At 35.4% G+C, this 22,484-nt stretch overlaps 4 protein-coding genes, 1 long non-coding RNA gene and 1 pseudogene across 10 annotated transcripts; 2 read left to right on the plus strand and 4 right to left on the minus strand.

Moving 5' to 3' along the window:
* The first annotated feature begins 6,502 nt into the window (after positions 1-6,502).
* LOC104702227 (two-component response regulator ARR1-like) lies at positions 6,503-7,612 on the plus strand (annotated as a pseudogene). Its single transcript, XR_015561127.1, has 3 exons — positions 6,503-6,745; positions 7,040-7,194; positions 7,292-7,612. The product of XR_015561127.1 is annotated as a two-component response regulator ARR1-like (transcript).
* Positions 7,613-7,799: 187 nt separating this feature from the next.
* On the minus strand, positions 7,800-12,404 carry LOC147941700 (3-oxoacyl-[acyl-carrier-protein] synthase II, chloroplastic). 2 transcript variants are annotated; one of them, XR_015561126.1, is made up of 14 exons: positions 11,392-12,404; positions 10,808-11,010; positions 10,493-10,696; positions 10,213-10,323; positions 10,030-10,125; positions 9,889-9,934; positions 9,722-9,801; positions 9,404-9,472; positions 9,211-9,295; positions 8,978-9,132; positions 8,816-8,896; positions 8,623-8,682; positions 8,349-8,518; positions 7,800-8,111 (listed from the first exon to the last, which is right to left on the minus strand). XR_015561126.1 is itself a non-coding variant. In XM_087457023.1 (13 exons), exons 1-13 carry the CDS (start codon positions 11,753-11,755, stop codon positions 8,402-8,404), a joined length of 1,671 nt encoding a protein of 556 aa, XP_087313149.1. In that variant the 5' UTR covers positions 11,756-12,319; the 3' UTR covers positions 8,204-8,401. The 2 variants fall into 2 exon arrangements, 1 of the variants encoding a protein (XP_087313149.1); XM_087457023.1 differs by lacking the exon at positions 7,800-8,111 and having other exon boundaries at positions 8,204-8,518; positions 11,392-12,319.
* Positions 12,405-13,211: 807 nt separating this feature from the next.
* On the minus strand, positions 13,212-14,944 carry LOC147941701 (uncharacterized). 4 transcript variants are annotated; one of them, XR_015561129.1, is made up of 5 exons: positions 14,816-14,944; positions 14,502-14,592; positions 14,219-14,337; positions 13,921-14,135; positions 13,212-13,329 (listed from the first exon to the last, which is right to left on the minus strand). It is a non-coding gene; the product is annotated as an uncharacterized LOC147941701 (long non-coding RNA). The 4 variants fall into 4 exon arrangements; XR_015561128.1 differs by lacking the exon at positions 13,212-13,329 and adding an exon at positions 13,576-13,817 and having other exon boundaries at positions 13,921-14,109; XR_015561130.1 differs by lacking the exon at positions 13,212-13,329 and adding an exon at positions 13,576-13,817.
* Positions 14,945-15,140: 196 nt separating this feature from the next.
* Positions 15,141-16,659, minus strand: LOC104702230 (small ribosomal subunit protein uS9c). Its single transcript, XM_010418055.2, has 2 exons — positions 16,194-16,659; positions 15,141-15,643 (listed from the first exon to the last, which is right to left on the minus strand). Exons 1-2 carry the CDS (start codon positions 16,533-16,535, stop codon positions 15,356-15,358), a joined length of 630 nt encoding a protein of 209 aa, XP_010416357.2. The 5' UTR covers positions 16,536-16,659; the 3' UTR covers positions 15,141-15,355.
* Positions 16,660-17,098: 439 nt separating this feature from the next.
* On the minus strand, positions 17,099-17,906 carry LOC104704892 (E3 ubiquitin-protein ligase RMA1H1-like). The gene is made up of 2 exons (XM_019227830.2): positions 17,783-17,906; positions 17,099-17,638 (listed from the first exon to the last, which is right to left on the minus strand). Exon 2 carries the CDS (start codon positions 17,614-17,616, stop codon positions 17,203-17,205), a length of 414 nt encoding a protein of 137 aa, XP_019083375.1. The 5' UTR covers positions 17,617-17,638; positions 17,783-17,906; the 3' UTR covers positions 17,099-17,202.
* A 3,037-nt stretch (positions 17,907-20,943) lies between these two features.
* Positions 20,944-22,368, plus strand: LOC104702231 (fatty acid elongase 3-like). Its single transcript, XM_010418056.3, has 2 exons — positions 20,944-21,679; positions 21,775-22,368. Exons 1-2 carry the CDS (start codon positions 21,137-21,139, stop codon positions 22,081-22,083), a joined length of 852 nt encoding a protein of 283 aa, XP_010416358.2. The 5' UTR covers positions 20,944-21,136; the 3' UTR covers positions 22,084-22,368.
* The last annotated feature ends 116 nt before the right edge of the window (positions 22,369-22,484 follow it).

Here is a 22,484-nt window from a genome sequence, read left to right on the forward strand (position 1 = left end):
GTATATTAAAAATCTAGGTCAAATCCGGTTTGAATCCAAATTATTTTTTCAACGACTCTAAACTGTTGAAGAAAAAAGACAAATCGAATTTTAGTTGTAGGATTCATTAAATTAAAAAAAAAAAAAAAAAAAAGAGAGAGAGCGTCAAGCTTGTTAAAAATGGATGGTGGTTACTGCCTTACTTGTTAGGGGAAGAAAGATTCCTCAGGTGATGGTAACGTGACAATATATTTGCATACTGCTCTTAAACTATACATGTCTATTTACGAAATACATAAAAGTTATATATATATATATATATATATACGTAATGTCATTAACAAAAATAACAAAGGTGATGTTGACGTAGATTGTAGTATTTGCTAACTAATTACAGCTACTTCAAGATAATGCACGTATTATGGTTTTTAAAGTGTTTTGAAAACTTTCTTATAAATTTTTGATATAATTCCATTTCTTAATGATTTTGTCAAACGCATTCACCTACGAATCACACTTGTAGATATCAGCGCCAACACCAACACATTAAATAAGAATCGGTAAACAACCTGTTTCATAATTCTACCTAACTTATTTGATGACATAAAACAGATCCAAGAAAAAAAAAACCAGAAAAAGAGACATTCATGTATCACAGTTATAGTCAAAAAGTACATAAAGATATCAAAGTGTGTGGATATTATTTAGAGAATGCAACCAAAAAAGAAACAGGCAAGTCTTGGGATCTTAATGGTCACCGACATTGCAACAGGGGTCACAAGAAGAACAGAACATAAAGCTTTACGTTACAATATTTTGAGGCATTGTTGTCTACATTGATTTTTTACTGTAGAAACGTACCCTATCCAATGGACCATGGTTATCTTCTACATGCTGATTAAACGTTTTTACTGCTGATGGAAAAAACTTTTAACATTTCAAAGATATTTTAGTTTCTCTAAATACGTACAATAAACAAAGGCATAACTGTCAAGAGTTACTAAATTTAACTGAGAATTGATTTGGCGTTTTTTTTTCATATTGTATGTTAAAATAATAGAAAAGAAGGACTACAAAGATCTCCCACAAGAAGAAGGTATCACGATGAACAAGATTTGTTTTTTTTTAATGTCAAATCCAAACTCTGCTATCACTGGCAACTTTTGCTCCTGTCCAAGTCTTTGGCTCATCAGATCTTGATCCTAAGAAACTTAGCTTTAGCTCTTGGTAGTTGAACAAACTCTGTTGATTCCGGCAACATAAAACTATCTTAACATGGGAAAGTTCTTGTAAACACTGCACACATATCAAAACAATCACTCATCTTCATCACTGACATTGTACAAAGAAATCATCATTCTAAGTACATCCCAAATGATTAAATGCATATTTGGACGGAGAAACTTCAATTCATTCTTGTCAATGATCCATCTCAACCAAAGTAATAAATATGTTAAGGTCTATGTTGGAAATACATAAATGATTCATATGCGATTAATTTAGTTGTTTGAATTGTCTATGTTGTATCTCTTAGAATATAGCGTTTTTTACTCTTTGTGTATTTAACTCGGTTTTATCCATATTACCTTTATTTATACTATTCGATGTACTACAAACCACTATTACCAACACCATCATTTATTTTGTAGATATAGAACAAAGCTAAAAAAATTTAGAAGAATTAGAAAATTGAGTTAATTATTTTAAAATATTAAATAAGAAATAGAAATCTTTTTTTTTTTGTTTTTTGTCAACTGAAATTATATTTATCTATCTGATAAGTAAATACATAGGAAACCCCAAGTACTGAAACCTTTCAACAAAAAACCCCTGTTACTACCTTTACTTTTCTCTAGTCTAAGCTCCAATCCCCCAGATCGAGCCTTTACAAAAAAATACTTTGAACACTAGAGCCAATATCAACCAAAAACTTAAATTCAATCAAACGATCCTCTTCTCTCTTCTGCGAAACAACCATCCAGCCAAACAGGATGAATCACTGCCACATACAATTGAAGTCTACAATCCATAGTGACACTTTGTGCAATAAGAAAAGCTTCTTTGTTTGAAGATGAGTTTTCTAAAAGAATTTTCCAACCTCGAAAATCTCTAAGAGCGAGACTGACCTTTATAGATTGAAATCTAAATGCAGGCCAAGCTGCAGGTTTAGCAATAGATTTGACTAAACACTCATTTTGCAGCGCGAAGATAACCTTCTCCACTCTATGACTTCTCATACTTTCGATTACCCACAACAACCCTTTAACATGAGCCTCCTGTTTATCCTGGATATTAGCGAGCGCTCTCCTACTGTGGAACAAAACCACCCCTTCATGATTCCTTAAGACCCAAGCGCAACCTGCCAACTTGTTTCTTTGTGACCAGAAAATCCCCACATTACACTTTAACCAGTTCAAAGGAGGAGCCTTCCAACGCTTCCTGGGAAAAATACGAGGATCTTCTTGCGATACAATGCTTGATGTCCCTGTCCTTGTCCCCTCCTCGTGTTTTCCAAATCTTCTTTTTGAGCCTCAAACCATTCATCCCGATCCTCTCCAATCTTTTGAGCCGTTTCTAAGGAAGAAAAGGATTTGCCTTCGAAATTGAACACATTTCTATTCTTCCAAATTATCCATAAGGTCCAAGGAAAAGTCCTTCTAAGTTCTTCCGACCAAAGAGGATTCTTAATATTCATCAAGAGATAATGAATATTTGAAAATACTGACCCGTTATGAAAACCTTCTTCAGGAGTTGGAATCCCTGTTAGAGCCCATATCCGCCTAGCTATCGAACAAGTAAACAGGACATGGTTTACTGATTCGACCTCATCCCCACAACCCTGACAAGTCTGATCTAAATTTAGACCCCTTCTACTCAAAGTTTCCCCCACAGGTAAAGCTCCACACAACATCTTCCAAAGAAAAACTTTAATCTTCAGGTCAGTAAGTATGTTCCAAATCTGAGCTTTAAGAGGATTTAGAGACGGAGCTTGAGTAGCCTTCGTCCTAGTCGCAACATTTGTTGACTGAGAAACTAACCAATAAGCAGACTTCACTGTAAAGTCTCTACTCTTGTTATATTTCCAGGAATAAAAATCCTCCACCTCGGTCACCGGCTTTAACTTTCTAACTCTTAAGATATCTGGAGGAAAAAAATGAAAGGCCAATTTTTCCGAATCCCAATCTTTTGTTTCCAAATCAATTAGCTCAGATACTCTAAGATCCGGATTAAAAATATTATTCCTCCTCCAAGGAGCCCTCCAAACCCTATCTTCTATCCATTCATCTATCCAAACCTTAAAGGACCTTCCGTTACCAATATTTCTTTTTAAGCCCAGGATCAACAGCTCCCTCCCATGTAATATACTCCTCCAAGCATATGACGGCCGTGCTCCCATAACAGCGTTTAAAAAGTCAGAATCTGGGAAATATCTGCTTTTCATCCATTGAGAAAAAATGCAATCTGGAAACTGTAGAATCCTCCATGCTTGTTTTGCTAACAAGGCTTGATTAAAAGAATGAATGTTTCTAAACCCCAAACCTCCTTGCTCTTTTGATAAGCATAACTTATCCCAACTCTGCCAATGAATTTTCTTAAACTGCTCTGCATTGCTCCACCAGAATTCTGCCATCACACTAGCCAAAGAATCACATGTTGTCTTTGGCAATTTGAAGCATGACATCACAAACACCGGCATAGCTAAAGCCACTGATTTCAACAAAACTTCCTTGCCACCTTGTGACAAAAACCTTCCATACCAACCAGTGAGTTTCGCTTTAAGTCTATCTTTTATGTAGCTCAATAACTCAACTTTTTAACCACTAAAACACTTTGGCATCCCTAAATACGTACCTGCTCCCCCTTCATTAAAGATACCCATCCTCTGTTGAATGCTTAACTTCAAGGTAGGATCAACCTTTGAACCGAAAGTAATAGAGGATTTCTGAAGATTGATCAATTGTCCCGTCGCATGTCCATACTTCTTCAAAGTATTTTGCAGAAATTCACACTGCTCAACTGATGCCTTACACATGAAAAGGCTATCATCTGCGAACAAAAGATAATGCACTTCAAGACCCTCTTCATTAAATTTAATCACTTCAAGAAATCCTTCCCTTTGTCCTTTATTGAGCAGATGTGTCAACCCTTTAGTGCAAAGAACAAAAAGAAAAGGCGACAGAGGATCACCTTGTCGTAAGCCTCTCTGCGCATTGATCATCCCAAATGGTTGGTCGTTTATTAAGACAGAAAAAGTTATCGTTGTGACACACCACATGATCCACTTTACCCATTTTTGATGAAAACCCATAGCCTCGAACAAATCAGATAGCTCCATTAAACTCAATCATATGCTTTTGACATATCCGTTTTGATCACCATGAACTGCTTCGAAATTTCACTGTGAGTGTTCAGGCTATGAACAACTTCATGTGCCACCATGATGTTATCAGTAATCAGTCTTTCAGCAACAAAGACTGACTGATTCCTAGACACTATCTGCGGAAGGATGAGTTGCAGCCTATTCACAAAAATCTTTGAGATTATCTTATACAGAACTGAACATAGGCTTATAGGTCTTAAAAAGTAACTACACCACTCTCTCTCTCTTGCGTCACTCTCACCTCACTCCTCTTTTCTTCTTTCACGTGTAACTTAACAGGGCTAATTTAGTCATTTAACTCAAAAATCGAATAATTGTTCCCCTCTTGCTTTCTTTCTTTCTTGGTATATACTAGGTTTTGATAAAAAATTATATATAATTGATTACGTTAATAAAATATTATCTTATAAAACAAAAAAAATTAGTACTAAGGAAAAAAATTAAATTTCAGATACACAATTTTTTAAAATATAAAAATCAGTTGTGTTATAAAATCAAATCTGATAAAAAAAAATAATAAACTTAACTTGACGTCCAGGCGAGGCAAATCAAACTGATGACCTCACATAACCTAAACCATTTTCTTTGACCAACAGAAAAATGAAACAATTTTATAATCATGAATTTAACTCGTTTTCATATTTAATTGATCGCTACCACCTATGTTTTCGTGTTTTTTATTCAATGTTTTCTTATTCTTCATATTCTTTCTTGTCATTTTCATTGTAAAATTTTGTGTTAATTGTCATCGTAACTTTTACCGTTTAGTTCTTCGTTATACTCTTTTTCTTCTTCTTCTTCCTCGTCAACTTCTTCACATTCTTCCACTGAAAAACCTTTTTTTATACTACCACACAACTTGTTAACCCATCAAACTCTAAAAACAAAATCATTTCTTTTCTCATAAAATTTGTGAAATTCATGATTAAGAGCATAGTCAACACATGCACCCAATTATTGACAATTTTATCCATATACTTATTTGGTTTTAGATCCACGCGTTTAGAAACTTCTCAAACCAAAATCCTTACTTGGTTTATAATATTTTAAAAATATAATAAAATAATAATAATTATATATTTAATATGAATCATATGATATATAGAAATATGAGTATATTATAAGAACATATTAATTATAAATAAATAATATCAATTATATTATATCATCAAATAATATCAACCGTATCATATTATCAAATAACCGTAACCATTTGTTAAACAGTTCTAGTTAAGGTTACAAAAATTTCTAACCATAACCGATGGTTAATAAACTTTAACAGTGACGATTGTAACCCTGATTATGTCTATGTATAGCTAATAAAACATGTGTGTTTGTCGTCCATCTTTCTTCTTTAAACCTTAAAATTTAACTCAAAAATCAAATTAAGATCTTGCGATGTCAATCCTTCTTCTTTAGACCCAAAAATAAAAAATTAATGAAAGAATATCAACTCATCGTTAAAATCATACACAAAAATATGTTTTACAGCTCATAAGTAAATAAAAAGCACAAATGTAGATAAATAAGATAATTTATGTTTTACATCAATATTTATAATATTTTAATCTTTTAAAAGGTTTCGAAATATAAAATTTGAACCTTTTAAAAATTTTCAATATTTATAATATTTTAAACTTTTAAAATTTAAAACTTATAATATTTAAAAACTTTTTAAAAGCTAAAAACTTTTAAAAGTTTCAATATTTATAATATTTAAACTTTTTAATTTTTTAAATATTATAATATTTTTTTGAAACTGTTTAAAGTTTTAATTTGATCAAATAAAATACCAGATCAAACCAAATAAAACTTTTAACCTTGGACGCATGATAAATCAAGCTTTCCTGTTCATTTGTTGTTGGAAGCATATTAATCTTACTTATATTGGTTCTGAACCATTGTCTAAAAAATTTCTAGTCGATGTGGGATATTATGCTTAGTTCTTTGATTTCCATAAATTTAAAATTTTACTTTTTCTAAAAAACTCTGTAAATTTAAAAAATGTTAATGAATGACATGTTAAATAGGTTGTTTAAAATAATTCTTAATATAGAAAATTCTGGAAATTATATAAAATGTTAATAAGTGATATGTTAAATTTCTATTGGTTGTTTAAAATCCTATGTAGATGGCCATAACTCATACTTTTTATTAGTATAGATTCTTTTTCTTGGTGTGGGTTGGAGAGAGATATGATGACTCCGAGTCACGGAAGAGGACTCGGATCGGCTGGTGGGTCTAGTTCCGGTAGAAATCAAGGCAGCGGCGGTGGTGAGACCGTCGTTGAGATGTTTCCCTCTGGTCTTCGAGTTCTTGTAGTTGACGATGACCGTACTTGTCTTATGATCTTAGAGAGGATGCTTATGACTTGTCTTTACGAAGGTTCGTATCCAAAAACACAACAAGATCTTCTCTTTTTGTTTTGTTTACTGTGTGTGTGTTTAACGATATAGTTCTAGTCTCTCTCCTCCTCTTCCTCCAATCATGGGGTTTATTTTTTTTTGTGGTCTATTCTCTCTCTCGTAAAAATTATTGTTTATTTTGAGGAATAATTATGGTTTTTCACATCGGTGGTTGACTAACTTTGCTATGTCTCTCTTTGGTGTTGAATATCTGTTTTTTCTCTCTTTGGATATGGAAACACTCTTGGTTAAGTTTTATTTCTCTGACATGCAGTCACGACATGCAACAGGGCAGAGATGGCATTGTCTCTGCTCCGGAAGAACAGACATGGATTTGATATAGTCATCAGTGATGTTCATATGCCTGGCATGGACGGCTTCAAGCTCCTTGAACATGTTGGTCTTGAATGGAGGACTTACCTGTTATCTGTACGTTCCATTATTCCCTTTTGAGTCTTTTTGTTGATTCTTGAACAGTTATGGATCCCATTACTGATCTTATTTTCTGATATTTTATGTCACTCAGTGATGTCTGTGGATGATTCAAAGAGTGTTGTTCTTAAGGGAGTGACGCACGGTGCCGTTGACTACCTAATCAAACCAGTACGAATGGAGGCACTCAAGAACATATGGCAGCATGTCGTTCGGAGGAGGAGGAGCGTACATTCTGGGAGCATTGAGGAGACAGGGGATAGGCAGCAGCAGCAACACAGAGGAGGGTAATGCATAAGTTTAGCAAAAATGCTTGGCTATTTTGTTAACAAGTGATATGTTGGGGTTGCAATTATCATTTCATGAAAATCTTCATTTTATTGAAAAAATAAGGGTAAAGGAAATTTTAATATAATTGGAAGATAGTGGGACCGAAGAAGAACCTTGATGCGTGGATCCAGCTCATAAAACAAAAAATAAGAAGTTAAATTTATCTTCGTTATGTAAAGTTGTAAACTCAAAACCTTAAAAACAGATCAATCTCCCGTCTAACATTTCAAAGATATTTTAGTTTCTCTAGATACGTACAATAAACAAAGGCATAACTGTCAAGAGTTACTAAATTTAACTGAGAATTGATTTGGCATTTTTTGTTCAGATTGTATGTTAAAATAATAGAAAAGAAGGACTACAAAGATTTCCCAATAAAAAGAAGGTATCACGATGAACAAGATATGTTTTTTTTTTATGGCAAATCCAAACTCTGCTATCTCTGGCAACTTTTGCTCCTATCCAAGTCTTTGGCCATCAGATCTTGATCCTAAGAAACTTAGCTTTAGCTCTTGGTAGTTGAACAAACTCTGTTGATTCCCGCAACGTAACACTAGCTTAACATGGGAAAGTTCTTGTAAACACTGCACACATAACAAAACATGCACTCATCTTCATAACAGATACAGTACAAAGAAATCATAACTCTTAAGTACACCCCAAATCATTAAATGCATTTCTGGACAGACAAACTTCAATTCATTCTTGTCAATGATCCATCTTAACCAGAGTAATGAATGTGTTAAGGTCAAAAGACTAAATTGTCCTTTGCATCCTCTCAAAACTTGATGATGCATCAATGAACAATGTATGTAATGTACCTTACAGCAAGTTATACAACCAGGTTTGGAATACAAGCAACAGCCTTCGTTTTTCATTTGTAAGGAGCGAAAATAATGCTCGAGTTATGGCCACCAAACCCGAAAGAATTTGACAAGGCTGCTTTAATGTTTAATCTCTCCTTCTTAGGACCCACCATCAGCTTTGTATCCTGTTCCATTTCATTTCAAAACATTAAATGGTAGTCTTTGTGTAGGTATTGAACTCATACGATCAGAATGGAATAACAGAAATCAACAAAATTTACTAACATACCACTCCACTGTCTGGATTCTCGAGGTTGATATTTGGATGAACCCATCCGGTCCTTATTGCCTGTAGGTAACAACAGAAAACTAACATTAAAAATGCGAATATTGCACATAATTTCGCTCCGTTATGAAACTTGGTTTCAACAGCGTTTCGTTCCTTGTTTATATACTGATGTCTCAAATATCAAATGTGTTACCTGAATGGTTGCAACAGCCTCCACAGCCCCAGCAGCTCCCAGCAAGTGTCCAATCATAGATTTTGTGGAATTTACTTTAAGCTGCCACATCGTGAAAGATCAAGTTAAAGAAAAGCACACAAAAAGCCACCTTGGAGTTTTGTCACAGAGAAGTGAAGCTACCTCAGGATTTTGGCCAAAACAATTAACAAGGGCTTGGTACTCCCTAAGGTCTCCAGCGTGTGTTGAGGTTGCATGTGCATTTATGTAATTTATCTGTTCCCTTGAGACTCCAGCACTCGCTAACGCTCTCTCGATACAGAGGATGACACCAGCACCTGTGATATAAGAAAAATGGGATTTAAAATTTGTAGAAAAATAGCAGACTAATATGAATTACGAGAAAATGTAACTACCATCAGGGTGAGGCTCGGTCATGTGATACGCATCACATGTGAAACTCCCACCGAGGAACTCTGCGTAGATAGTTGCTCCTCTTTTCTGAAAGAAAAACAGAATACTTAAGTTCTTACAGCTCGTTCCATAGCAAGAATAAACAAAATGTTTAGAGAAACAAGGAATGAAAAAAAGAGCAAATAAATTATATACCTTAGCATGCTCAAGTTCTTCCAAAAGTAGAACTCCAGCTCCCTCTCCCATCACAAAACCATCTCGATTCTGATAAGCAAACAAGACCAGGTTAACAAAACGAGAAGAATCTCCAAACATAATACACACATTTCCTCCCATAATCTTCCCTACAACATTACAGACATATAAGGGAAATTTCCTGTTGGCAGAAACTTGATACAGTGTTTCTAGCATCCACCGTTGGCAATCAAGATTAAAACAAAACCACAGAAGGATGCTACAACATGCAAGTACAAAAGGAAAAGAAGACGAGACAAGAAATTGTAAAAAAATTACACTATCCCAAGGACGTGAAGCTTTTGTGGGATCATTATTCCTTTGTGAAAGAGCCCGGCATGCAACAAAACCTCCCAAACCTGCATTGGAACACATACGATTAGATTTCGCTGGCTTAAATATCAAGAATAGAGGGAATAATGTAATATACGAGAACGACCAAGCACCTATTGGAATAATAACTGCATCTGAACCACCACAGAGCATTACATCCTGAAAAGTTTCGAGGAAAGACAGACAGTCTATAAGTAGAACCAGAAGAAGTCTACCAAACTGTCGAATTACCCAAGTGGATGGAGAATACTTACAGCTTCGCCTTTAATAATGTGGTTAGCTGAATTCAGAATGCAAAAGTTGCTTGTGGCACAAGCAGTTGAAATAGAATAGTTTGGCCCCATCCATCCCTGATTTATCACCACAAAGAAAAGTCAGTCTGAGATTGCAGGTGGTCGTCCATATTAAATTATAAAACATTTGAAATTCAATCAGACCAGATCCATAGCAAGCATAGCAGAACCCATGTTCGTTGTCGCAAAAGGTACACAAAAAGGATTCATCTTCTTGTATGAGATTCTCAGAGCTTCAATAGCATCGTAAAAGACCTGTACTAATATATTAAGATTATTAGAAATGCAACAATAAGCAACAGACTCCCTAATATTTAGATTTAATATTCATGTCACTCTTTTGATAGTCAGATACTGAGCAAAAACCTTAAATTGAAACTGTTTTCATACTTTCTATACGTTCAAGCCCGGATCAAGAAAGTACCTTCATCCCTCCCATTGCTGAGCCAATCAAAACTCCACATTTGGTTTTGTCAAACTCTGCCATTACTTCTTCAGTTACCCCACCATCAGCCAAAGCTTTCTTGCCAGCTGTGAGAAGATAGAGCATGAACTTGTCCATCCTTTTAGAAAGTTTAGGAGCAACCCATCCTTCAGTCGAGAAGCTTTTGATCTCTCCCGCAATTCGCTTGACAAAGGTAAACCAAGGAAAGATATTCAAATACAAAACAATAGCAAACGGGGAGATTTCACACAATATAAAGCTTCCAAGAGATGCTAATATAATAATAATGCTTACCGTAGGAAATTCAGAACAATCAAAATTCTCAATCTGGCTAATACCACTGTTGCCTTGTAGCAAATTCTCATAAAAGGTATGTGGGTCATGACCTAATGGTGTTTCAACTCCCATGCCTGTCACTACAACCCGACGCTGCTCCGTAGGTGGTTTCTTGTTAACCATGGCTTCCTTTTCCATCTCCATCACTGCCATGGCTCCACCTAAAAGCCACAAAGACATTACAGTTGATGGTAAATTAGCTTACTCAGAAACAACATCTGAATGGTATGGTAAACAAAATAGTTACAGGCAACTTCAAAATTTTATATTATATAGTTCACCGCCACTTGTTCAGATATCGACGCTCTGTATGTATCCCTGATTCCTCATCTAGAGCCTAACCACACACAAAAAGAGTCTTCTTTTGAAACATAATAATAACACATGGGAATCACGATAAAAATCCAAACTTTTTCACATGTGAGCTGCTTCCATCATTAGCCCAATACCATAAACCCATAGCAACATCGAGAAAAATCGAAGAAAGACTAAAACTTGGCAGACAAAAACAACAACCCAGATTGGAAGAGAAATGTAAATACCGGAAGAAGGAGAAGCAGCTCGATTCAATCTCCTCTGGTGTCGATTCAAAGAAAGAGGATTGGATCCAAAGAGAGAAGACAAGGCATTGTTGTTGGAGTTGGAGTTGGAGTAGTGAGTACAAGGACCAAAATCCAAACAAGAAGAGACAAGAGCTTGAATGGTAGGAGGAGGGGAAGGGGATCGAGGAGGAGAAGAGGCAGAGGAGCATTTAGTAAGCTGCCTCCTTCGCCGACTCCGCCCACCAGATTGAAGCGCAACAGCAGCCTGGCGGCTATCTCCGCCTTCGTGAGAGACGGACATGCAAGCTGCAACGAACCAGGTGCATAACGGAGATGCGTAACAAGAAGACGCACCCACCACCATGGCAAAAGAAAAAAAAAGTGAATGAAGCGAAGAGAGAAGGAGAGAGAGAGAGAGAGCAAAAGAAGAGAAAGCGAGAAGTGAGTGAAGAGAGAATCTAGCGGAAGGGGAAATGGGATTCACGAGAGATTTAAGAGAGAATCGATCTGTGATGATCTCTCTCTCCTTCTCTCTCTCTTTCAGGAGGCGTGCAGAGAGCCTTCGATGCGTAAAATCGTGCGTGGAGACGCCAAATATCGTCCCTCCTCTGATAAAAAAAAACAACAAAACAAACAGAGACGGAGAGAGAGAGAAGAGATGAATACAACAAAACACACTAATGTATACACAAAATAATAATACCAATCGACACTTCAAATCTCAAAATTATCGATGACCAGAATAAATTTTTATTTATTTTCTTTTCTTTAATTCTTGAATCTCGACTCAAATGAACTTTTGCAACCTTTTGTATCTATATTTTTTTTTTTGTTAACAGTTGATGGCATCTTATCAAAAAACAACAAAATTACCCAATTTTTCATTAGTGATAAAGAGTGATTTTATTTGATACTTTAACAGAATGATGAAATAGTGATTCGTTTTTATTTACACATATTTGTATCCAATCACAAATTATAGAGAAATCATTATTTTATGTTTCAATTATGATGATACAATTTAAAAAATATTACACTCCAAATTTTATTTTATTTACAACAAGTGCGTACAGAGAGATTTGGTGACCTCGGTTTAATCGAAGGAAGGACACTGGGAATGCCATTATTTTATTTTGTTGTATTTACTTTTTTGTTTTGTGGCAGCGAGCGAAGTGTTTACAGTAAGGGATAGCGATATGGCAAAGCATCCCACTCCTTTCAACGGTTAGTATTACTCTCTTAACTAAGACAGACTCCTTGTGTTTACTACTCAGAGAGAGAGAGAGAGAGAGATACACACGTATGACGTACGATACAATCGAGAGACACCTTTACTAATTTTTTATGCACAAATTATAAAAATGTGACGGTACTATACTAGAGAAAAAAAAAACATTGATCATAAAAAGTCATGGATTTGATTTTGATACGTTAAAGCTGACTATTAGAAGGTAATAAATAAATAGACCCCTCTCAACATTCATTAAATTCATACACAATTAATGTCTCTTTTGACTTGTTACATGTAAATCAAAAGTTTGATAGGATACACGTGATTTGTTTTTCTTACTGATCGTAGTAACATTTATACAACACACTTACACATCAAGTAGCTAGCTCTACAGCCTCTAACTTAAGTATATTGCAACAAACCAAGTTGTATTATACTATTGGTTTATGTTGATTTGGAACCAATCCCCAAGAGTTGAGGTTTTTTTTGTTTTGTTTTCAAGTTAAGGAAATGGAATAACCAAAAAAAAAAAACAGAGGAAGCAGGAAAGAGGGGAGCAAGAGAAAATGCATGGAAAGAGTCAAAGTGGGTAAGCTCTCTCATACCTAACATTCCATTCTCGCATCACCATTCTCAGCTAAACCAGCCTAATCGACGCTCTCCCATACTTTATATCTATACATTTGCTTTCTCACACGTGTCATTTCCTGATGAGGAGGGAACGCAAAGCAAGCGTTACATCCAAAAAAAGCAAGGGGTTACAAAGATAGAGACACACTGACGCAACTGTGTTCCTCCAAGGGAGGATTTGGCACCAAAGCATCGTAAATCTGCATCCCACGAACTTGAACTAGATCTATTTCAAATGTGTCCCTCAAAACTCATAAACTAAAGTGACAAAAAACTATAACTGGCTCAAGCTTTTCTGTAGCAACACTCAGAAACAACAAAGCTAGAGAAAAACACCTTATTAAAGATCCTATAAACCTCAGTCAGCTATCAAATACAAGGGTGCCCATGAAAACTTTAGAAGAAGCCACCCGGGTCCAGCTTTTAATGTGTGACAATAAGTGCGCAAGGGGTATGAGACATCATTAGCTTAGTTGATATCAGTTCTTTAGTGACGCCAAGATAAGAATTCTAAATAAAATTACAGGTAGTTAGAATAAATATGACACTGGTAAAATGGAGTTACCTGCTAACATCCAAGTACCAAAAAGAAAACCAGTTAGTCACAACTTGTGACTCACAAGATATATACAATATATATATATATATATATATATATGAACGGTTACCTTATGCAAAGAAATAAATTAAGAGCTCGAGACATCAGAAACATGGTAGATAAGTAATGGCGTAGGACGAGACAACACGAAAAACTGGCGATCAAACCCATTCCTTGAAGGCAAATAAAGTCAATACATATCTTCCACTTTGTAAATACCGTTGAAATGTCCAGCCGCAGACCATAACAGAACTTCAATCTGGAAACAGAGAAATCACATACAAGCTACAAGGATCAAAGAAGCATAATAATATTTCCCGGAATTACAAACTTAATAGCCTGAGAGGGATATTAAGCCCAGAGTTTACTTTAGTTGATTTAGTCTTGAAGTGATACCACCTTGCTCTCTATACTCAATATAAACTCAAAAGTTCACAGATGGGATCGTTGCTGTCTCCTGTGTGCTCCCTGATGTTCTGCAGAAAGACTGAAACATACAAGATACTACTATATCAATGAAAGTTATTAGTGAAGGAAAGCCCCATCATCAGTGAGCAGCTTTGCACTATATATGATGATGACTCAATGGGAAATAAATATGATAAGCAATGGCTGTAACAAAAACACATATAAATATGTATGAAAAATTACCACAAAGATGAAGAACTTAACAAGAACTCCTTGGACAAGGGTTCCAACTTTCCCGGCCATATAGAGGATAGAAACGGTGCTGAAGACAACCCTGCAGGACATTGCAAACAGTCACTCGAGTATTTAAGAACTATACATGAGAAATCTAGTGAAGAACTAACTACCATCAGAAACACTTTCCCATATAGATGAGGAGGTTGATGGCCAAACTTCTAGAATTATGGAGTTAGATCAGTCCATTACATGATTGGTAACCCCATAATTCTAAGAGTTGGGGCCATCAACCTCCTCCTCATATGTATATATATATATACCAGTGGTTGTGTAGAAGGAATTCACATAAAACATAAGAAAGCCATCGATGCAATTCAGAGACCAAACCCTAGAATAGAGATATCTCCCTAGGAACACAATAGCGGCGAGAGAGAGTTTCTTCGATTCTTAAAGGAGCAATCTGTGCCCATGGGTGGGTAGCTAACGGTCAATATCTGATCTATCTCTGGATACCGAACGGTCGCGATTTAACAACTAGTACAAGAAAACATCACACGCGCCGACCCATACATAATTTGGTTGAGATTAAACCGGTTTATATAACCTGTGTGAGTGGCTGAATTGACATTACATGTAGTTTTACGATTGTTATAAAAATCTGATCACACTTATAAGTGCATTGGATTCAAAAGCATACAAATTTCCCTTTCTACTCAAACAAATCAGAGATTGCATTGGTTCGTCTACACATAAAGATGAACATGAAACAAAACACACATCATAGACAAGAAGAGTTAAAAGAAAAGAATAGAGGCAAAGGAGAAGTACTGGAAGAGTTCGATCCAGTGATATAAAACTCTTTAACGCTTGGAGAATTGTGGTGCTTTACGGGCCTTCTTGAGCCCAGCCTTCTTTCTTTCAACCACTCTCGCATCTCTAGTGAGCAAACCTTCCTTCTTCAAAGGCGATCTGTGGTCTGCACTTACCTTAAGAAGTGCACGTGCGACTCCCAGTGTAATAGCTTGTGCTTGACCAGAGAGACCGCCTCCATGGGCTTTCACAAATATGTCGTAGCTGTTCTCATACCCTAAAGTCACTAGTGGGACTTTCACATACTGAAGCCATAGTGGATTTCCCTGGAGGTACTCCTGTAAAAGGTTTTACAATGATCACCATCAGCAAGATGGATTCAAATCTTTCACATTCACAAAACAGCTTGTTAAAAACTTCCTAAACTTTTATCATAATCTCTCCTTCTTATCCCTTTACTTTCAGCCACTTATCCCTAGTCTAAACAAGGTAGAAAGAATTCATAACCATACGAACTATTTGTTCTTCCAATTTCAACTTAAAACTGTAATGTGCTGATACAACTCCCACATCACAAAGAAATGCATACAGACACAGTTTGATCACAAGACTGATACAGATACAGTTTGAACACTTCTTCAGCCACTTATCCTAATCTAAATAGCCAAGAATTCAACTGCTATAAAATGCTGCAACTTAGACTACTTAATGCTTCAATCCATCACACACTATCTTCAAAATTTGAATCTCTCAAGAACATAAAAACCAATATGAGCAGTCAATTCAGCTATGCAAACCCCCCCAAAACCAAAGGCCTAAGCAAAACACATGAGGCCACTAGTAGCAACAGTGTAATAGCGAATAAGAACACAGATTCATAGATTATACCTTGGCATCACGATAGTTTATGATAACCTTCCCGGTACCTTCCTGAAGCACAACTCGAGCAATCGCGCACTTACGCCGTCCAGTGCCGATAATCTTCTGAGCAGCAAATCCTCCAGGGAGCCTCGATTTGACATAATTCTTAAGCTCGACAGTCTCCTCCACCTCCTCCGGCGGAGCAGCTACCGTGGCGGTGATAGAGAGAGAAGCGCGGCGAGCGGATTTCGCCGGTAATGCGAATACCGAATTCGCGCGGGGGAAGGATATGGTGGTAGGACTCTGAGAAACCTGGGAAGAGAAAGAGAGCGAAGAGAGAGATGAAGCCAGGGTCGAAATCGACGCCATTGTCGCTGAACGGAAGAAGATAACGTCGAGCAAAAGTGAAGCTCTGAGTTCGTCGAACAAAAGAAGAAGAAGATAACTGGTAAAAGGGTGAAGATGAGATTAAGGCACGGTCCCTATGGACCCTATCGCTTCCGTGTTCCCAAGTGGTTGTATCGGCCCATTAAAGCCCATTTAACCCTTTTATTGGGCTTAACAAGAGATTGAAAACACAAATGTGGGGCTTAACAACAAGTGTATCGGAGGAGATTAAACTACGTATCAGTAATTGTTTTCTGGCTAAAACCACCAGGTCATGTCATGTGTGTTTAATAAAATAACTACAAGTATTGTTTTCATAAGTCAGAGATAAGTTTAGGTTTCTTGTCTGCTATAATGTAATCAGCATTCATGTTGATCAATCTGCAGATGTAAAATGCGAACAATCAAATGACATCTCGTTAATCAGAAGATTGAAAGAATCCAATATTACAAGCTGATGCAAAAGTTAAGACCAAAGAACACAAACATTATAAGCTCAAAACATTGTGAACGTAAAAAAATTTGTAGACTAATAGTTTTAATCAAACACATTTTTTAAAAAAAAAAAAAAAAAAAAAAAAAAAAAAAAAAAAAAAAAAAACACAACACCGTCTACTCGGATTCATCAAAGATACTTCGTCCATGCGCATTACAACAAGAAGTTGGAAAACCGGGTACCAGTTGGCATTGGAGCAAACCCTGAATGCCCTCCAAACAAAATAGATCCATGATGTCTTTGTCCAAGAGGAGGACGAGCTGTTTCAATCCTAATCGCAGATGGACGATCCGGGACAGAAACACCACAACATGGCTTGGATCTCGGGTCAGAAGATGGCTTACCCATTCCATACAAAGGAACCAAACTGTCTTCCTTAACGGAAGCTTTACAAACAGGGCAATGTTTCGATTGGGAATGATAATGGAGCCACTTGTAGAGACATGGCCAACAGAACAAATGACCACATAGAGTCACGATCGGATCTCTAGCCAATTCAAGACAGATATTGCATCCAAAGTTGCTCGATGCATCCTCTTCGGTCGTGGTGATGATGTTACATGACATGGTGATTAATAAGATCTTCTTCCTATATACAAGACAAAATGAGATGAAACCCTAAACCCCTTGAACAGTTTCGTGTAGAATTGATCAAACATGCAGAGAGACCAAAATACAAAGATTCGATTTTTACGGTTGTGGAAACTAAAGTTACAGCGTCTGAATGATTTACCTCGGTGACGAAAGAGAGGCTTCCTGGTGTTAGATCGCAGAGAATGAGAGGAGCCAAGAGAGAAGCGAGAGAGTCTGTGAATGAAGAAAATAAATTGGAATAATGTTGTTAATATAAAAACGGATTAACAAACAAAATAATAATAATAAGAAAAAAGTTGTTAGTATACTTCTTAAATATCTGACGAAGCTTCCTCGGTTTTCTCAGAAGGTTATTTGATTTTTTTTTCCAGATTAAACTTAATTAGATTTTTGTCCTTTTATTCAAATCAAATTAAATGTCAGTTTTGACTTTTGACTAATATTATTGGTTTTCTAAAAATTATCGTTAATGTATTTTTTGTTATAAAAAAACTAATTTAGTTTATTACCCTAAACTAAATTAATGAATTACAGATTATTCATAGTTGTCTATCAAAAACACCATGATAGGTTGATTTAATTTTATTGTTACAAGAATTTGTCAGAAATATTTTCTTTAGGATATCTTTTTTTTCAAAACATTTTTTTTTTTGAACATTTTAATTTTTATCTTTTTTTATATAATTACAAAATGTTAAATTAATTTTTAAAATTTTTTTTAAAAATTTGGATTTTCTATTTTACATTTAAAATATAATTTTAGACAGTTAGAGTTTAGTATTCGGAGTTAATTTAGAACTTCAAATAATTATAACTTATTATTTTATACTTATCCAATTATAAAGTCTACGATAGTGTAGCATAACTTATTATTTTGATTGACGGTTCCTTCCTGGATTCTAGATGTTGATGATCATTGGTCACCTTGTACCCAAAAAAATACCTTAGGAATCAAATAATGATTAATTTAGAGATCAGTCCTATTATATCTGTTTTACAGCTATAGGTTTTATTAAGCCGATTTAAACTTTCGTGATTTTAGCTTGCGATCTTACATTCTTACTGATATATATCTACATTGACAACAGTAATTACCAATTAGCAATGCAAATGCACGATGGGTATGTTCGTTTCATCGTCGCAAGTACCTGCAGTTGCGGCAGTTGCAACTATTGTTATTCGTTTGGTTGTCGCAGGTATTTGCGGTGTGGCGCTGTGGCAAATGCATCTTCACATTTTAAATGTTGATTAAATGCGATGATTAAAAATGTTGTGTTTACCGTTGCCGTTACTGCAGTCGCAGGTATCTACGGCAACCAAACGAACAATAATAGCTATGGCTGTCGTAGGTATATTTATTAATATTATCGAGTTGAATGTTTTTTTTTTATTGTCGAGGGTTAAGACTTCAAGTATGTCTCTTACAAATATTCTAAGAACGTTAATCGTTTTATATCGTTCTAGACGTAGGTATATTTATTAATATTATCGAGTTCCTAGTACAACGAATCAAATTGACTGGAACTATACGAAGGTTCCAAATGGAACTTGATCCAACAAACACCATACATACGTGGTGGATTAACGTCTTTATAGAAAAATAACATATAATCTTTCTTTGCTGAAGTCCAAAAAATATATATGGCTTCTGGAAGGAATATAGTTGTTTGTAAAGTCTCGATGGATTGTAATTTATATATCCTGTACGCATTGCGGCTAGACTTTCACTTTGTACATTATGCTCACTACCCAAAAAAAAAATAATACAATCGTATCATATTCTACTTGCACCAAAAGGAAAAAAAAGTAACGTTAGGACTTACTGACTTAAGGATTTGATGATTTGAATATCTATTTTAACATTTTTAAGTACATTTTTGTGTCATTTTCTTTTATTTTTGTATCCAAACAAGTTTAAACTAAATTCTTTATAATCCTTACAACCAAACACAATTATTTCTTTATTTGATAATATTAATTTTCTAAAATATATCTATCTAATTTAAATCAATATGTTAGATTAAAATATAATTCTCCTTTCATTTTTATTTAATCTTATATTTAATTATTTTAATTACTATTTAATATATAAAATTAATAAAATTTTAGATTTTTTTCAGCATATAATGTGATTTGAATTTTTATAAACGGATATATATTAAAAATTGTCTTAGGATATTGGTAACCAAACAAGTATATCCACATATAGAGCTTGAAATACATTTTTGGAGTATAATAGGGTGCCATCACTTTTTGCCAACTTCGGGTCGAGTTTTTAACTAAATTATAACCGATTCAATTATCTAGATCCTCCTTAAAATTGCCGAATATTTTGGGCCGGTTTTTAATCTATAACATACTTATTTACATCCAATTAATGCCAATTAATACTCATTCTATCTTAGGAAAGATCTAATTTGCATGCCGAATTTTTAGGACCGAATTTGACAAAAAGAATTGATAACCCAAATTATGTAATCACATCCTCAATCACATCCCTATAATATAGCAACTAATTCAAGATAAATACAACTTAGGAAATATCTAATTTGTGTTTAACAAACGATTACATATTTGGTAAGATCTTATTAGCTTTAAATGTACATTATTAATCCAATAATATCAATTGAGAATCATAATAAAAATATGTCATATCATTCATTCCTAAATCATAAGTAACAAATCGTAAAATGTATATTCTCAACTTGCGAATCAAGAGTTTCTACAAAACTCTATCTACAACCGTTAACAATATATATATCAACAAAATAATAAATCTGTACTGTACCACGAGGTAAAACCTAGTTTTTTATTATAAAATGTTCACGGTTACAAATTTAATTTTAAACACATCATTTTCAGATAACAAAGTTTATATCATGATCATCGTTGATAAAATAAAATTAGATTTGACAATGAAGTAGTGCCGTTTTAACGCATCTAACCTAAATTAATGATTTTTTTTTAGTTAAGTATGCTTTATTTATCATTCATTAGATGAAAATGACTTCAACTCAAATAAAATTAGATTTGGTATCAAAGATAATTTTTTTTTTTTTTTTTTTTAAATCTGAATATAAAAATCACATATGAAACAATGATTTAACGTAATCGATATTCTTCTTGAAGAGGAGAGGGAGAATATAAACATAACATAACATGATGAAATTAATATCGTAGACGTAATGAACATATAGTAAAAAATCATTCATCTCTTGTTAAACATGTCAACTTTGACCGTGACATGTTCAATGTCGTAATCCAATTTTATTTTATAACACACAAAAAATGAGGAAAGATAGTACTAGTATTTAAATAGAACAAGCCGGTTCCGAATAAAACAGAGACAGAACACTCAAACACACATTAAAGAATCTATCTATCATTCTCTTCCTCTCATTTTTCCCACCTCATCATCTCTCAACTGCTTCTTCTTCTTCACATTACACAACACAACTACTCTGATTTCGGTTTTGATATCATCAATACCAAAATGACGGTGATCACTTACTGGTTAACGGAGCATCCTTCGATCGTTAACTTCCGTTGGAGTCCAACCCAATCATACGCCGCCACGTGGTCTTTTCTTTTCACGGCCGTCTCGTTTTACGTCATGTCCGCCGTCACTCTCCACCTCCTCCTCCTCCTCGTAATCCTCCCACTCTGTCACCGCCGCCGCGGATTCTCCCTCGGTTTCATCCCAGCCCTTCACAGCTTGACCGTTTCAATAATCTCCGCCGTGATATTCGTCGGTATCCTCCTCTCCGCCGCGGCAGAGATCCGAGACACGCGCTGGCTATGGCGGCGCACTCGCACCACGGCTCTCCAGTGGTTCCTCTGTTTTCCTGTGGGAACACGCGCTTCGGGGCGCGTGTTTTTCTGGTCTTACCTGTTCTACCTCTCTCGTTACCTTCACTTGTTCCGCACCTTCTTCTCCGTGATACGACGTCGTAAGCTCAGCTTCTTCCAGCTTATCAACCAGTCTTCTCTTCTCTGTATCTCCTTCCTCTGGCTCGAATATTCCCAATCGTTCCAGGTATAAAATCAAACAAACCGGTTCGTTCGGTTCACCACACGTTAAACCGGAATTTTCCTAAAATTGGAGACCGTGTTTTTTTGGTTTTTGTGTAGGTTGCAGCGATACTATTGACGACCGTATCGTACGCGGTCGTGTACGGTTACAGATTCTGGACGGAGATCGGGTTACGCGGCGCGTGTTTTCCATTCGTCGTTAACTGTCAAGCCATTCTGTTAGGGTGTATGGCGGTTTGCCACGTGGGGGTTTTATGTATTCACCTGGTCAAACGCGGCGGTTGTAACGGTATCGGTGCTTGGCTGTTTAACTCCGTTCTCAACGCCGTTATATCGTTGCTCTACTTGAAGTTTTATTGCAAGACGCGTTCTATGAGGACGACCAAGGCTAAGCACACCACCACGTAAAAATATGTATATATAAAACAAACCAATCATTTTTGTATTATTGAAAACGTTATACTATTATCGAACATCCGGGGGAAAAAAAAAACAATCTGCTTCAGCCAAAAAGTAAAAAAGCCGGAGCTCAATTTTTGTTTTTTTTAATTCATGTTGTTGTTGTATGATAATTAGTGTTGTTACATATGATGATTCTGATAACTAGGGGATAGGATTAGGATTTATTCTTGTGTTGCTTTGACACTTGGATCTATCAACGAAAGAAATATAAATATTTTTGGATTATACTAAGATTAGCTTTTTTTGATCTTTTCAAGATTCGTCTCTTTTCTCAGGTTGCAAGGAAATGAAAAAGTCAGGTTAGCTTCGTAATATAAATTCGTTTCTTTTTCGTACCTAATCAAAGA

The sequence above is a fragment of the Camelina sativa genome, chromosome 7, assembly GCF_030686135.1.
Source record: "Camelina sativa cultivar CO46 ecotype springtype chromosome 7, ASM3068613v1".
Taxonomy (NCBI): Eukaryota; Viridiplantae; Streptophyta; class Magnoliopsida; order Brassicales; family Brassicaceae; genus Camelina; species Camelina sativa.

What these genes read in the sequence shown, in the direction of transcription:
- LOC147941700 (XM_087457023.1), bottom strand. Translation starts at nt 11,755, where the DNA reads ATGGTGGTGGGTGCGTCTTCTTGTTACGCATCTCCGTTATGCACCTGG. An exon ending in ATTGTTCTGAATTTCCTACG is followed by an intron (nt 10,697 to 10,807) that starts GTAAGCATTATT and finishes ACCTTTGTCAAG; the next exon opens with CGAATTGCGGGAGAGATCAA. An exon ending in CTATGCTTGCTATGGATCTG is followed by an intron (nt 10,126 to 10,212) that starts GTCTGATTGAAT and finishes GTGATAAATCAG; the next exon opens with GGATGGATGGGGCCAAACTA.
- LOC104704892 (XM_019227830.2), bottom strand. Translation starts at nt 17,616, where the DNA reads ATGTCATGTAACATCATCACCACGACCGAAGAGGATGCATCGAGCAAC.
- LOC104702230 (XM_010418055.2), bottom strand. Translation starts at nt 16,535, where the DNA reads ATGGCGTCGATTTCGACCCTGGCTTCATCTCTCTCTTCGCTCTCTTTC. An exon ending in TAAACTATCGTGATGCCAAG is followed by an intron (nt 15,644 to 16,193) that starts GTATAATCTATG and finishes AACCTTTTACAG; the next exon opens with GAGTACCTCCAGGGAAATCC.
- LOC104702231 (XM_010418056.3), top strand. Translation starts at nt 21,137, where the DNA reads ATGACGGTGATCACTTACTGGTTAACGGAGCATCCTTCGATCGTTAAC. An exon ending in AATATTCCCAATCGTTCCAG is followed by an intron (nt 21,680 to 21,774) that starts GTATAAAATCAA and finishes GTTTTTGTGTAG; the next exon opens with GTTGCAGCGATACTATTGAC.